General features: G+C 40.1%; 2 protein-coding genes across 2 annotated transcripts; both read right to left on the reverse strand.

Moving 5' to 3' along the window:
• Positions 1 to 1,601: 1,601 nt before the first annotated feature.
• On the reverse strand, positions 1,602 to 4,422 carry LOC122030959 (protein LIFEGUARD 1-like). Its single transcript, XM_042590006.1, has 4 exons — positions 3,880 to 4,422; positions 3,674 to 3,787; positions 2,163 to 2,320; positions 1,602 to 2,069 (listed from the first exon to the last, which is right to left on the reverse strand). Exons 1-4 carry the CDS (start codon positions 4,211 to 4,213, stop codon positions 1,869 to 1,871), a joined length of 807 nt encoding a protein of 268 aa, XP_042445940.1. The 5' UTR covers positions 4,214 to 4,422; the 3' UTR covers positions 1,602 to 1,868.
• A 1,142-nt stretch (positions 4,423 to 5,564) lies between these two features.
• On the reverse strand, positions 5,565 to 6,613 carry LOC122030947 (EPIDERMAL PATTERNING FACTOR-like protein 5). The gene is made up of 2 exons (XM_042589988.1): positions 6,338 to 6,613; positions 5,565 to 5,953 (listed from the first exon to the last, which is right to left on the reverse strand). Exons 1-2 carry the CDS (start codon positions 6,408 to 6,410, stop codon positions 5,697 to 5,699), a joined length of 330 nt encoding a protein of 109 aa, XP_042445922.1. The 5' UTR covers positions 6,411 to 6,613; the 3' UTR covers positions 5,565 to 5,696.
• Positions 6,614 to 12,562: the final 5,949 nt, after the last annotated feature.

Below are 12,562 nucleotides of genomic sequence, written 5' to 3' on the forward strand. Positions count from 1 at the left end.
GCGCTCGAGATGGATCGCTCAGAAGCTCAGCATTCCGTGATTATGCGTCTTATTTGGAGGAAAATTCTCTGAAAATACATCTTAATTAGGAATTAGACTGTAGGTACTTGGGTGATAACTTGACACCCTTCCGTTGCATTATAGCACCAAGGATAAAGATGTCCTAAAATGTTGAACCAGGTAACACCGAACATGGGGAGCCGATCTGACCCTAATTGTCCGATAGGATAAATCGAGAAGCGCTTGCGACGAGCGGTCAAGAAATCTAGCATCATGTAATTGCACGTCTCATTTAGAGGAAATTTTTTTATAAATGTGACATAGTTGGAATTGAATCATGAATATTTATGTGACAACTTAATATCTTTCCACTGCATCATAGTCCCAGGGACTTGGACTCTCCATTATTTTAAATCTTCACACCTTTCACAATGGAGAAGGCAGACAAAGGCATGGATCTGGCTAAAGTGGTGGTGGTAACTTTGCTCGCTCTCTAATTCCTTGCCGATTCACACCGAGGCCAGGCAGGGAACCCGATTGCTCCACTCCAAGTTGGGCCTCCACTCTTCGGTACCTCCTCTCTTTGACAAACCAGGATCTTTTATTTGGTTGCGCCCCATGTTTCTGTGTGTTTTGTTAGACTAATTTGATATGGTTGTGTGGTAGAATAATAGGCAATGTGTGCAACCGGAGTTTCGGGTCATGCGGAAGAGGAGGCCAGATCCCCTGGTCCATAAAAAAATAAACCAAGGGATAGATCACTTACAATTATCGTCAAATCGTGACTGTGATTCAGCCCAATTAGTTGCGATTGCTCTATGAGTTCATCGCCCCCGTCAAATTATAATTTAGGTCGGGGTGGATGGCTAGAGACCCCTCTCCTATCGACGCTAGACAGTCTGATCACTTGCCCACCGCCAACAACCTCCAATGAACCCAGAGAGGGACCTGCGAAGAGTCATCGGACACCATCTACGGCTATGTGTGCAATTGTGGCAGTGGGTGGAGCCAGTTCCATGTGGGAGATAGTTTCAGGTTACTCTCTTGCGTCGTCCCCAACCGTGAGTCCTCCTGTCTTCTTTCCTTAATTCCTCGTTTGTTAGTTCATAAATCTTATCTTTAAAATTCATATTAATCTGTAAAAATCTTCGTAGGTAGCATAAATTATAAATGCTTCAATGACTCAAAGGCTCCGGCAGCACCACCTGAACCACCAAGTATTACAAACTTATCAGACTGTAAGTTTCACGCACGATTCTTAAAAAAATTAGGAAATTCTAGTACTAGTGCTGTTGTGCTGATGCTGTGGTTATGACTTTTATCATCTGAATTTCCGAAAGTGTACTTACATGCCTACTGTGGAGGCAATTGCGTGTGAAATTCAACATTCGGGCACCGTTGTGAATGCCACGATGGCTACAACAATCTTCTCAACAACACAAGTTTCCCTTGCCACACAGACTGTAAGACCATTTGTATTGTAGTTCATAGTTATTAGCACAAGATCATTTTGACTGACCATATAAACCTGTTTTAGGTTCTTTTGGAGCTGATTGTTATCTGGCTGAGCAATTCTTCATCCTGACCATTCTCGATTGATATTGGAATAATATAGTGGCAGATCGACTATTATCATTTTCATTACTTGATATCACATCCAGGTCCAACGAAGACTAGAAAACCAAGAATAAAGCGAAACAAAATAAGAGCAAACTAACATGAGTATGAGAATCATTTGAAATTCATTATAATCTAAAGTAGCAACAAAGTGAGTCGGAAAGTAAATGTTTTCATGTACTGTGATTAAGCTATATATGTACCAGGACCTGGATTCTCTGCTGGCATGAAGGAAGCCTGTTAATGCTAGATCAATTGTGAGCTGAGAAACCTAAGATGGACAAGAGGAGGTTGATGATGTCCATGTATAAGGAGATTGCAGCAATGATGTATTCGTTGTAAGTGTGGCGCTTAATCATTTTCTCAGTGTCAATGACTATAAAGGCTGAGAAGATTGTAGAGGCTATACAACTATATATTGTGTAGGCGATGTTTGGCAGAGGGAAGAAAATCTGCAGGATGAACGCATGAAATAACTTACCTTATGATGGATTAAAAGGGTAAAGATGAGCAAAGGATCAAAATAAAACTAAAGTATCAAGTACCTGAATTGTGATATAAATCAGAAGCACTGGAAGGCATGCAAATAGAAATGGATCAAGGAAGGAAAAATCAAGGCCTTTTCTTGCTGCCCAGAAAGTGTACAATGTGAGCGCGATGACAATGGCAGCAGTAACACTTACAGCTTGTAGCATGGCTCTTCCTGTTTCAGTTGGCGCACGCACGCGCGCACACACAAATATCAAATGCTATATATAAGGAATACAAATTGCAGTCACCAGTATTCTCAGGAGCAAGTCAGCATAGAAATTCATTCTTGAAGGACAGATTACCAGAGGCATGTGTTTTCTTCAGGTCGAGATCAAAATTTTCATAATGCTTATAGGAATGAACAAATTTCAAAGTACATATAGGGCAGTTGGCTAGTTCCAAAAGAGTTGCTATTGTGAATGTATGATATCAGGAAATAATCTTAGAGACCTTTGCCATATCAAACATATTCATATCATGAACTTCAGAATTTAGCCCTAACAAAGTTCAATTGAGAGAACCTAAAGTCTCTCAATGATTCTCTTTTTATTATTATTTTACCCATTATCATGTTGGAAAGAAGTTCAAGTTTAAAATTGCTTTCTTCAAGCATCTGGCATTAAGAACTAAAATTTGCAATAATTATCTGATTTATGATTCATCGAAACATAAAATTCTTAGGAATGGAATTGTCATATTGCTCACCGTTTGGGATACTAATGTTCGCTTTGAACAACTCATTTTACAGTCTAATGTTCTGACTCTGAGATGATTGTAATTTGGCAATCAAAATGTGTTCTTCACTGCCATACGTTATACTTACCATAATAAACTTAGTAAAACAGAGTAACTATTTATGTTGGGTTTACATGATCTTGTCTTGTAGATGCAAGTTCTTCAGGGGTCTAAAAACTATAATTACCTTGGCAGTCATAACAGTATATAAATGTATGAGTTTTAGTTGTTTAAAATTCTTAAGGTTGTGTCATCTTTAACAATTTCTTAATTATTCTATCAATCAAGTTCATTCCCGACAGTAAAAGATGTTTCTAAACAGGTTATATAGAGTGATGATGTCACAGTCAGTAAAACTAAAATGATCGTCAAGTAAGGATTGTTAATATTGCGAACTTTGTTAAGCTCATATTTTTACTAGATTAACAGGCAGTTTGTCAGGAACCAAGATGGTGAGGCTTTTCACTTTCACCGTACTATCTTTAGAGGTTATTGTATCTCTAATCATCCTAACATCAATATAAGCATACCATTTTAAGGATTATTCAAAAAAAAAAACTTTGTATACAATATTAGGTATAAGTGTGTCACACATTCGATGTGTACAAATTCACGCAAAATAGTCAGAGTAACCAAAATCAGTATTAAGTAATTACTATCACCAGCCAAATCGAATATCGACAAAATACAAAAATAAAAACTAGTTCACCACTCTTTTAAACCACAGTCCAACAGATGAAGGTACAGAAAAGAATTCGCATTGGAAAATTTTCCTATATTTATCTCTTACCAGCAATAGTCGCGGACGTGACACCGATGCAAAGGCTGATGCTAAGAGTGTAGATCGCCAAGAATACTAGATTGATCGGGTGGCGCTCCCGGAATCGCAGCATGGGCCACATCGCTATCCATGAATCGATCATAAAAGCCAGTCAAAAGAGGCACTAGGAACATTAAAGGTTCCCCATCAAACAATCTGCAAATCGAGACGATTACCGAGTAGCGGCAACATCATGATGGCGATGAAGACGCCCAACGCGGCCAGGGTTCGGGAACGGAAGAAGTCGGGGATAGGGTGGACGAAGGAGATCACGGAGGCGACGCCGGCGGTGAAGACGAACTGGGCGCCGATGATCGCGTAGACCTTACGGATGAACATCCAGCGGAGCCGGGGGACCTCAGTCATATTCGGGTACAAATCCGCCGCCGATGCGGCAGTCGCATCCGCCTTTCCGGCCTCGACGTCGACGGTCTCGTTCGAAGCAGTAGGCAGCGCGACCATCTCCGCCTTCTCTGCGATCGCAGGACTCTCCTGCGCCGACATGCTCATCAAATGCCAAAGAGAGGGGATGCGATGGGGAAGGAGATTTGTTGTGTGGATGGAGCAGAGGAAATTCGCCGGAACGGGAGATTTATTAGGGTTCCGTGATGTGACCGCGATGAAGGGAGGCAGAAGAAGAACAACAAAAACGGAAAGTGGCGAGTGCAGTTATGTGCGACGACACGAGGTGGTTTTGTTTGCCTTCGCTTTATCAAAGAAGTGGAGAAGCTCTCCACCCTAATTAAGGCTATTATTGAGTTTTTCTCGGCATTCCTTGGAGTTTATTGAATCTTTTTTTTTGTATGTATTAGATCATTTAATTAACAACCTTAAAAAAAAATTAGTAGTTTGTATTATATCATTTGTCAATATTAAAACAACAGGTAACTAAATATTCTATCTTTAAGATGATTATAATTTTATATTAATTTAAAAAATAATTTTAACTAGTGTAAATAAAAAAAACATTTTTGACTTGTGGATGTGCAATTGTGTATGCCAAGTTGACTCGGCGATCTATATGAATCAAAGTCCATATCAATGGTAGGTTTTAAACATTAACTTGTAGGTTTGCATACCAATTGGCAACCTCTTTAAGGAGAAAAAACAACAATTAGATACACAAACACAAGCAATAAGAAACTTACAAGAAAATAAGATATCTTCTTGTACTAATCAATGTCTGTTTTTCCTTCAATCAACTTTCCATTTTATCGAAAGGTAGCCGTCAATGTCTCTTTTCATTAATTTTCCTTACTTGAAGTGTCTGTTGAGTTCACTCTTCACTAGATCGCATAGCTTCCAAAATGCGAATGGCCAAGAAGCTGAAGCCATGGCCTTTTGAAAACATTCGCCACCACGAAAGAGTAGTAGACAACTGGTGCTTTAGCAACGACATCGGGACTTAAGCCATCCCCTGACGCCAAATTACGAGGAAAATATTATTAAATTCACTCTCTGCATAATCCCCGAGATCCCCATGAATTTTCCCCCCGGTTGTTCTTAAAGAAAAGATCTTTTAATCTGACCTCTTTGAAGTGGTTGCACTGTTACTTGTGCTGTTCAGTTCATCTATTCCCTCTATTATTGCCTGACCAAGTTGTAGTCTTCAAAACGATCGGAAGACCAGAGAGAAGGGAATTCTTTTCCTTGCTAAACATGCCAACCGATTAATGCAATGCGCCCATTCTTCGATATCAGATGGTCTTCCGATATCAGTTCCCCCAACATCTCCTCGTAATTATGATAATGATGTCTGTGGTAGCCTATTCATTCGAAAATCTCGTTAATGATAGAACAGGGGTCAAGTTGTGAGCGTAAGATTTATCCTATGTTTCTGAAGATGAGATCAGTCGAGAAATTAAGTAGATAATTTAGCGGTTGCGTAGAAATCTTTTGTACAAATAATGTTTACAAAGGAGCTGCTGCTGTAGCAGCTTGTTCAATCTTCTTGCTACCCGAAAAATGGTCTTCCGTTGCTGTTGGTTTCTTCTCATGGCATGAAGAGTTTGTTGCCGCATTTGCATCGCCACGCCTCGGGGTAGTACTCGAGCAGCACGTTGCGGCCGGGCTGGATGGCGACGTGAACCGGCACGCAGGGGCGGCAGCGGCCGCACCGAGCCCTGCAGGTCGGCGGCCACGAGCCGGGGCCGACGAGTAATCTCCGGCGAGCCACCGAGATTAGCTCCCTGTTCCAAGGCCGCAGCCGAGCCTCTCCAGCTTCCTCAAGAATTCCAGCCAAAGCACTACCTGCACATTGAGATAATCAGGAACATCAATGGCGGATGCATGAGTAAGAACAGTCGACGGCGAGAAAGAATTAATCCTTTCTTTTTTTTTTTCCTCTTTTGGGCGACACGGTGACGGGTGTAGCAATCATTTCCCCCTCTGGGGAAGTCTCAAGGAGAGATGAGTTCTTCAGTAGAAACCCATGGACCACAAGGCGGAGCGGTCAGAAGAACAAGTGGCAGAAAGCACTCAAACGCGAGAAGAAGAGAGGTTTTGAGTACGAACTCGAACACAAGTTCGGATTTTTAAGCTGAGCAGCTCAGTAGAGTAGGCAGAAAAAGGGCCAATAAAGCATAGGCAAGCTATCAGAAATGGATCTCATTACTCTCTCGCCGATCGACTCACCGAGTGCGGCAGCCAGGACGAAAAAGGCAAAGACGGCGGAGAGGCGGCGGCGCCGGTGGCACGGGACGACCATTGCCTCTCAGTCTCAGCAGCCTGAGAAGGAGGTATTGGAGAGGGGAAGGGAAGTCCCGCAGCGAGCTTTAGGGGCGGCGACTAGCGAGGCGAAAGGAAAGAGAGAGGCAGCCGGCAGGGAGAAGGCGACACTTGGGGTGCAGTGTTGCCCCTTTGGTCGCTTGCATGGGGAGTTTAACTCGGACTAATGGGGCATGCTCGCTGACTGTGAGAGACGCAGCGTGAGCGTGGAATATGGAAAACAAGGATTTTCGATTGAATTACGAATCATAATTCTGTTCACAAAACGACCGCACCGTGGGACCGAATTCGATGGCGGAGGGCCCAAAAAGGAAGATTCAAATCATGTCTGTCGTGTTTTTTTTTTCCTTCTCAATTTCAATAACAAATCGTGATTATATACACAGTTCGTGCTGCCTTGCTGGTGTTCTAAAAGCCTGAATAAGCTGAACAGGCCTCGGGATGACCTTAGTTTATGCTCTCTTTTGTGTGTAAACCTCAGACCATCCACTTATGCTGTCTGTCGTCTTTGGAGCTCATTCCTTAGCTCGTTTGATAGGACATGACAACCTGTGTAGACCCAAATAATTGTGTCCCAACCTTAATGGCATAAAGATCTTACAATTTTTACCAGGAAGAAAAAGAAAAAGGCAGACTTACCTACCACGGGAGACTTGAACGAGGCGATCACGACATTGATTGCAGACTATATTTATAGTACACGATACTGATCCTCCACTGCCTCTGCATGTATGCCTTGACAACCGGAAACTCTGTTTGTGTAGTCGAAAAAACATTGATCCGAGCTTGCATCTTTTCTTGTTTACTTGTCTTAATCAATTACCATCTCCCTTCAGTTTTGGATTAAAAAGATGATCTGAGTCGCCAGCAAAAAGTCATGTCTCGCAGGAGGAACAGAAGTGAAGCAAACACTTAAGCAGTGGGCCGCGCGTAACAGAACAGAGTAGGAGAAGGAAAATGATTTAAAAATAGAGGAGACTGGAATGGAAAAACAGAAGCGAAGGCCTATGATATGATACGTGATATATTTATTGGTGAGCAGAAAAGATTGACCCCATGGGCAATAAATGAGGGGTGGCTTTTGGAGGCGTGCATAGCTGTATCACCCTCATCTTTCAGCAGAAGCCAGAGAGCAAATGGCTTGCAGCAACACGCAACAACCAACAAGTTTAATATACGTATAACAGTGGCCTCCGCGTAGGTTGTTCTTCTGCCGCTCCTCTTCTCCATTGATCTTCTCCTACTTCTTTTTATTTTTATTTTAAAAAAAGGATTTTTTTTCCGCCTCTTCCGCGAAGAGGGAGAGGAAAGAGAGAAGGCGAGTTGTTTGACTCGTGTGCGGTGGTTTGCACGTGGAGAGGCTGTCAGAAGAGGCAGAGGAGGGAACAGAGGAAGGAAAGAAAACGACGAATTCACGAGCGAGATCGACGGCGACGGCTTAGCTAGTTGCACTAAATGAGTGGGGCCCTGAGCGGGGTCGGCTCACCTGCTCCTATCGCCACTCGCCAGGTTCTCAGATGAGCATGGCCCCATCGCTCTCCGCTCCTCTGTTTCACATTTCACTGCTGAATTCATAGATAGGATCACGAACTTAGTGTTTGATTGAAAGAAGATCGACATTGTGGTCGCATTAATTTGGACATACGCATTCAAACTTCGTCCTTGTCAGTTTCTTCTGTGTTTTGTTATTATCACTCGATAAATGGTTTAGTTTTGAGAAAAGAACACGCATAAAACTCAAATAAAGGTGGTATACGTAGAGTAGCCATATACTTTTGCTGTGTTGTTGCTGTTTTCTTCCTCTTCTTCTGAAGAATTCAAAACGAGAGAGATTCTGCTGCTCTTTCTCTCTGCCATTTTCATGCCCTCACTCAACATATCTTCACTACTCACATCATCCTTTTTTTTGTTCAAACAGAAGACAATTAAAGATTACTGTTGCTGCAAACATGGACGATGCAGTTGGCCGTCGTTCGTTGGAGATCCCCCTTGCAACCTAAACTCCAGGCTGATGATCTGTTTCTGTCTCTCTGCGTTCTTCTGGTTCTCCACCAGCAGTAAGCTTCGTGAGGCGACTTGTGTTTAGTAAGGTGGAAGGGGTGACTTGAAGTTGCAGAGGGAAGGCCTACCACATGGCCATGCTTGCTGTTAGTGTGGTCATTTCAACAGTCCTCCTTCTTCAGCCAGTTTTGTCCGCACCTGTAAGTAAACTCGGAAAGGGAAATGAGAGCTCTTCCTTTTTCTTATCCATGCTTTTCCAGGCTGCGGTTAATCATTTAAGTAAGCAGGCTCCTGGTGGGTTATACATATGGGCCCGATGAGTTGGGCCTAGCTGGGAAGAGAGCTGCTGTTTAAATTATAGATTTTTTATTTATAAAACTAATTTGTAGAATATTTTTTTTAAAAAATAATACCCAAAGTTGAATATTTCAAACATTTAATTTCTAAAACTATATTTTTTTACTGTTAAACAACTTACAGCTTCTTTTATATCATTTTAGAAGGAAAAAAAATTAAAAGAATATTATATGAGTGCATTGTGGTAAAGTGCCTTTGTCTGAATAAGGAAAACAACATTTTATTATTCTTCATTATTTATCCTTTGCTTAAATAAACTCTAGAATCATTTTAAGGAAAAAATAAATAAATCCTGAGGTGTGAATAAAAAAAACTCCTATTTAAATTTATAGAAGAAAATAACCCTAAACATTTACTTACGCTTTTTAGGTAGGGCACATTTAGTTGACTGACTCTTAATTATTTAGGAAAAAAATTAAAAAGACATCCCTCATATGTTAAATCATCGTACGGACACCTATTTTCTGAAAAATATCAAATGGACGTGTCATTTAATGTGAAGTGCCTAAAATATCCTTAATATAGATCTAGTTTAAAAATTTATATTTCGAAACTAGGTTTAAGGACTACTATATATATTATAACAGTTACTTACCAATTGTTACATTTTATAGAAGCTAGCAATTAACTGTAATATATTATGCAAGTAAGAAATTAACTATTACACATTGTAACAGCTATTTGTTAATTTTGAATAATTGATCGTGATTAAAAGATGTTCATTTGAAATTTAATAAGTGTTATGGAGTCTCCTTCGTTTATTTTCCTTATTGAAATATTATTTTAACTATGTTATCACTCTCAAAAAAGCAAAACCAAAATAAAATAATGATCATATTGCATAAGTTAACAACTAGCTGCTATACGTTGTAAAAGCTACTTGCTAGTTTTTACACGCCCGATCGTGAATCGTGAACAGCTAATATTTATCTGAAATAGAGTGAATGTCATAAAGTCTCCTTCATTTGTTTAGTTCAATGAAATGTTGTTTTAACTATGTTATTACTCTCCAATAAAAAAAATTAACATGAGATAATGACATTTTGTAGAAGTTAGCAACCAATTGCTACACATTGTAGCAATCGTCTACTAATTTCTATATGATTTATCATGATTAAATAATGTTCATTTGAAATATAGGGTGTCATGGAGTCTCATTCGTTTGTTTTACTCATTGAAATATTGTTTTAACTATGCTAATAATCTCAGAGAAGTAAAATCAAAATAAGATAGTGATCAATATTGCAAGAGCTAGCAACCAGCCATTACATATTATAGAAGCTATATATTAACTTCTAAACAATCGATCATGATCAAATAATGTTCATTTGAAATGTAATAGTTATCATGAAATCTTCTTCATTTGTTTTACTCATTAAAATATTAATTTAATTAGGTATTCACTCTCCAATAAACAAAATCAACTTTTGATAACGACACTTTATAGAAGCTAACAACCAATTATTATATATTGTAGCAACTGATTGTGAGTTTCTACGCAGTCGATCATATTTAGGAGATGTTCAGATAATGTTCATAAGATGCATACTTGTCAAGAAACAGCATCACAAAAACATGATAAGAGTTTAACTTATCTAAGAAAATCTAAAAACAAGATAATTAGAAAAAATAACGGTCAATATAAATAAGATTATAAAAATCCTACAAAAATGGATTTAGTTCCTTGATAAAATAGGAAAATATGTAGTATTTTTAGCTATATGTACGGGGAAAAAACAAAACCCATATTGCAAGAAAATGTTAAACCCTAAACTAAACAAGGGAAGAAGAAGGTAGAAAATTATTAGGTTGAAGCTCCAAGAGAATGATAAATAATAAATTAGCTAATTGTCGATTGTTTTTGGTTTGATAAACCTTAAAACTAAGTCTAGACTATAGTTCAAACCCTAAACTCTTAAATTTGACTTAGAAATATAAAATTTTAAATCAGACCTATATTAAGGGTATTTAGGCTATTTCACTTTAAATGAGACTGTCATTTGATTATTATTTTTTTTTAGAAAAGAAGTATTCATTTAACATTTTTTATTGGTAGTTGGTATCAGATATTTAACTTACACCGATTAATCTTAGAGTGATTGATCCGATCTTATAGAAGTTTTCTACTACCATCAGAATAAATCGGGAAGCACTCACAGTAAGCAGTCCATCAACCCAGCACTCTTAGATCAACTACTCATTAAGAGAAATTTATTCGTTAATTCGCTGAACTGTGGCTCAATCTTTAAATATCTAGAAAACTAAGAAGGTGTCCTCTCGCTACACCATTGCTGGGGGTAAAGAAAATATATATTCATCTAACTATTATAAACCAAGTAACACCGAACCTGAGATGATAGACCCATTCCCATAGAAGTTTCCCATCGGTCACTAGAGTAAATCGGGAAGCACTTGTGTATTGGTGCAAGAAGCACCAAATGAGCGAACCTGAGTTTTGATAATGACAAAGAGTTCAAAGTTAAGTGTTATTATTGTTTTAATAAGTTAAACTGGGTGTGCAAGAAAGTCCTAAGTGATATTAGGTAAAGGGAAAGACCTAGCTACGGTTAACCAATGAAGTCCTGGTCCAGGGGACTAGGCAAAGTCTTGACAGGTCGAGGACGTTGAACGAAATCCTAGAGTCGAGGATGCTAGGTAAAATCTTGAGGGTCACAGACACCAGGTGGAAGACTGGACGGGTCGGGGATTAGACGTCCAACATGAAGTTCTGATGTCTCGGACGCTGAGTAAAATTCCAAACGGTCTGGAGGACCGGTCTGGCAAAAGGTAATTTCTCCTGAGAGAAGCAGGTGAGGACGCATTCCCCGAAGAGAGAACAATAGACGTCGATCTGACCTAGAGTTTCAACGAAACTGAAAGTCAGGATCGAACAGTCTGAAAGCTGTCAAAATCATAATTTATATATTATGTATTGCTTGGACTAACTTTGTTTTGTAGAAAGGATATTTCAGCAAAAAACTGGCCTGGGCACCTAGAGGGGGTCCCAGCGCTCAGACTCCGAGCACTCGGAGTTGCTCCGGGCACCTGGGAAGGCCTTGGCGAAGAGGCGCCCCCGGGAGGGTACCTAGCCAGGCGCCTTGGTGGTCCAGGCTCTCGGAGTTGCTCCAGGCCCCCCAAACGGCCAAAAGTCGATCTGCACGGTGAGGTAGAGCATGATGACTAGCGGACCTACATAACAGTCCAGACACCTGGGAGTGCTTATGGTGCCCATAGGTGGATGAGTTTTGCCGGATCGAGTTTCAATGAGAGTACGCCATGTCAGCCCTATTGTAACGCCTGAAAATTCTCAAAATAATTATTAGAAATATCCTAGTATTTTTCTGGAATTTTAGGATATTTTTATAAAATTTTTAGAGTAGCAGAAGTAGCAAAAATAAATAGAAAATGAAAATAGCCTACGCGGGAATTGAACCCGAGACCTAGCGAACCCTATGACTTATAGATAGCTTCAGTAAACCATGTGAACCCAGCAGGGTCGTGCTGAAAGGAAAGGGAAACAATTAAATTTATATTAGAGTTGGGCGAAATTACCCACTTAATATAAATAAGGAATTAATTAGTGGGGAGATAATTTTTAACGTAACTTTTCTTCTCCTCAACCTAATTCCGCCGACCCCTCTCCCTTCCTCTTCTTCTCTCGGCGCCAACCACAAGCAAAGGCTAGGGTTCCGTCCCCTAGGCTAGGAGCACCTTCCGGCGACGACTCCGACACGAGGACGCTTCCTTCCGCGAGAGGAACGCATAGACGCGAGA

This window comes from Zingiber officinale, chromosome 11A, assembly GCF_018446385.1.
Source record: "Zingiber officinale cultivar Zhangliang chromosome 11A, Zo_v1.1, whole genome shotgun sequence".
In the NCBI taxonomy this organism is placed as follows: domain Eukaryota; kingdom Viridiplantae; phylum Streptophyta; class Magnoliopsida; order Zingiberales; family Zingiberaceae; genus Zingiber; species Zingiber officinale.

Excerpts from the sequence above, each read along its gene's own strand:
- LOC122030959 (XM_042590006.1), bottom strand. The coding sequence starts at position 4,213 with ATGAGCATGTCGGCGCAGGAGAGTCCTGCGATCGCAGAGAAGGCGGAG. Across the intron at positions 3,788-3,879 it reads CATGATGTTGCCGCTACTCG|CGATGTGGCCCATGCTGCGA; the intron begins GTAATCGTCTCG and ends ATTCATGGATAG. Across the intron at positions 2,070-2,162 it reads TGATTTATATCACAATTCAG|ATTTTCTTCCCTCTGCCAAA; the intron begins GTACTTGATACT and ends TTCATCCTGCAG.
- LOC122030947 (XM_042589988.1), bottom strand. The coding sequence starts at position 6,410 with ATGGTCGTCCCGTGCCACCGGCGCCGCCGCCTCTCCGCCGTCTTTGCC. Across the intron at positions 5,954-6,337 it reads CGTCCTGGCTGCCGCACTCG|GTAGTGCTTTGGCTGGAATT; the intron begins GTGAGTCGATCG and ends CTCAATGTGCAG.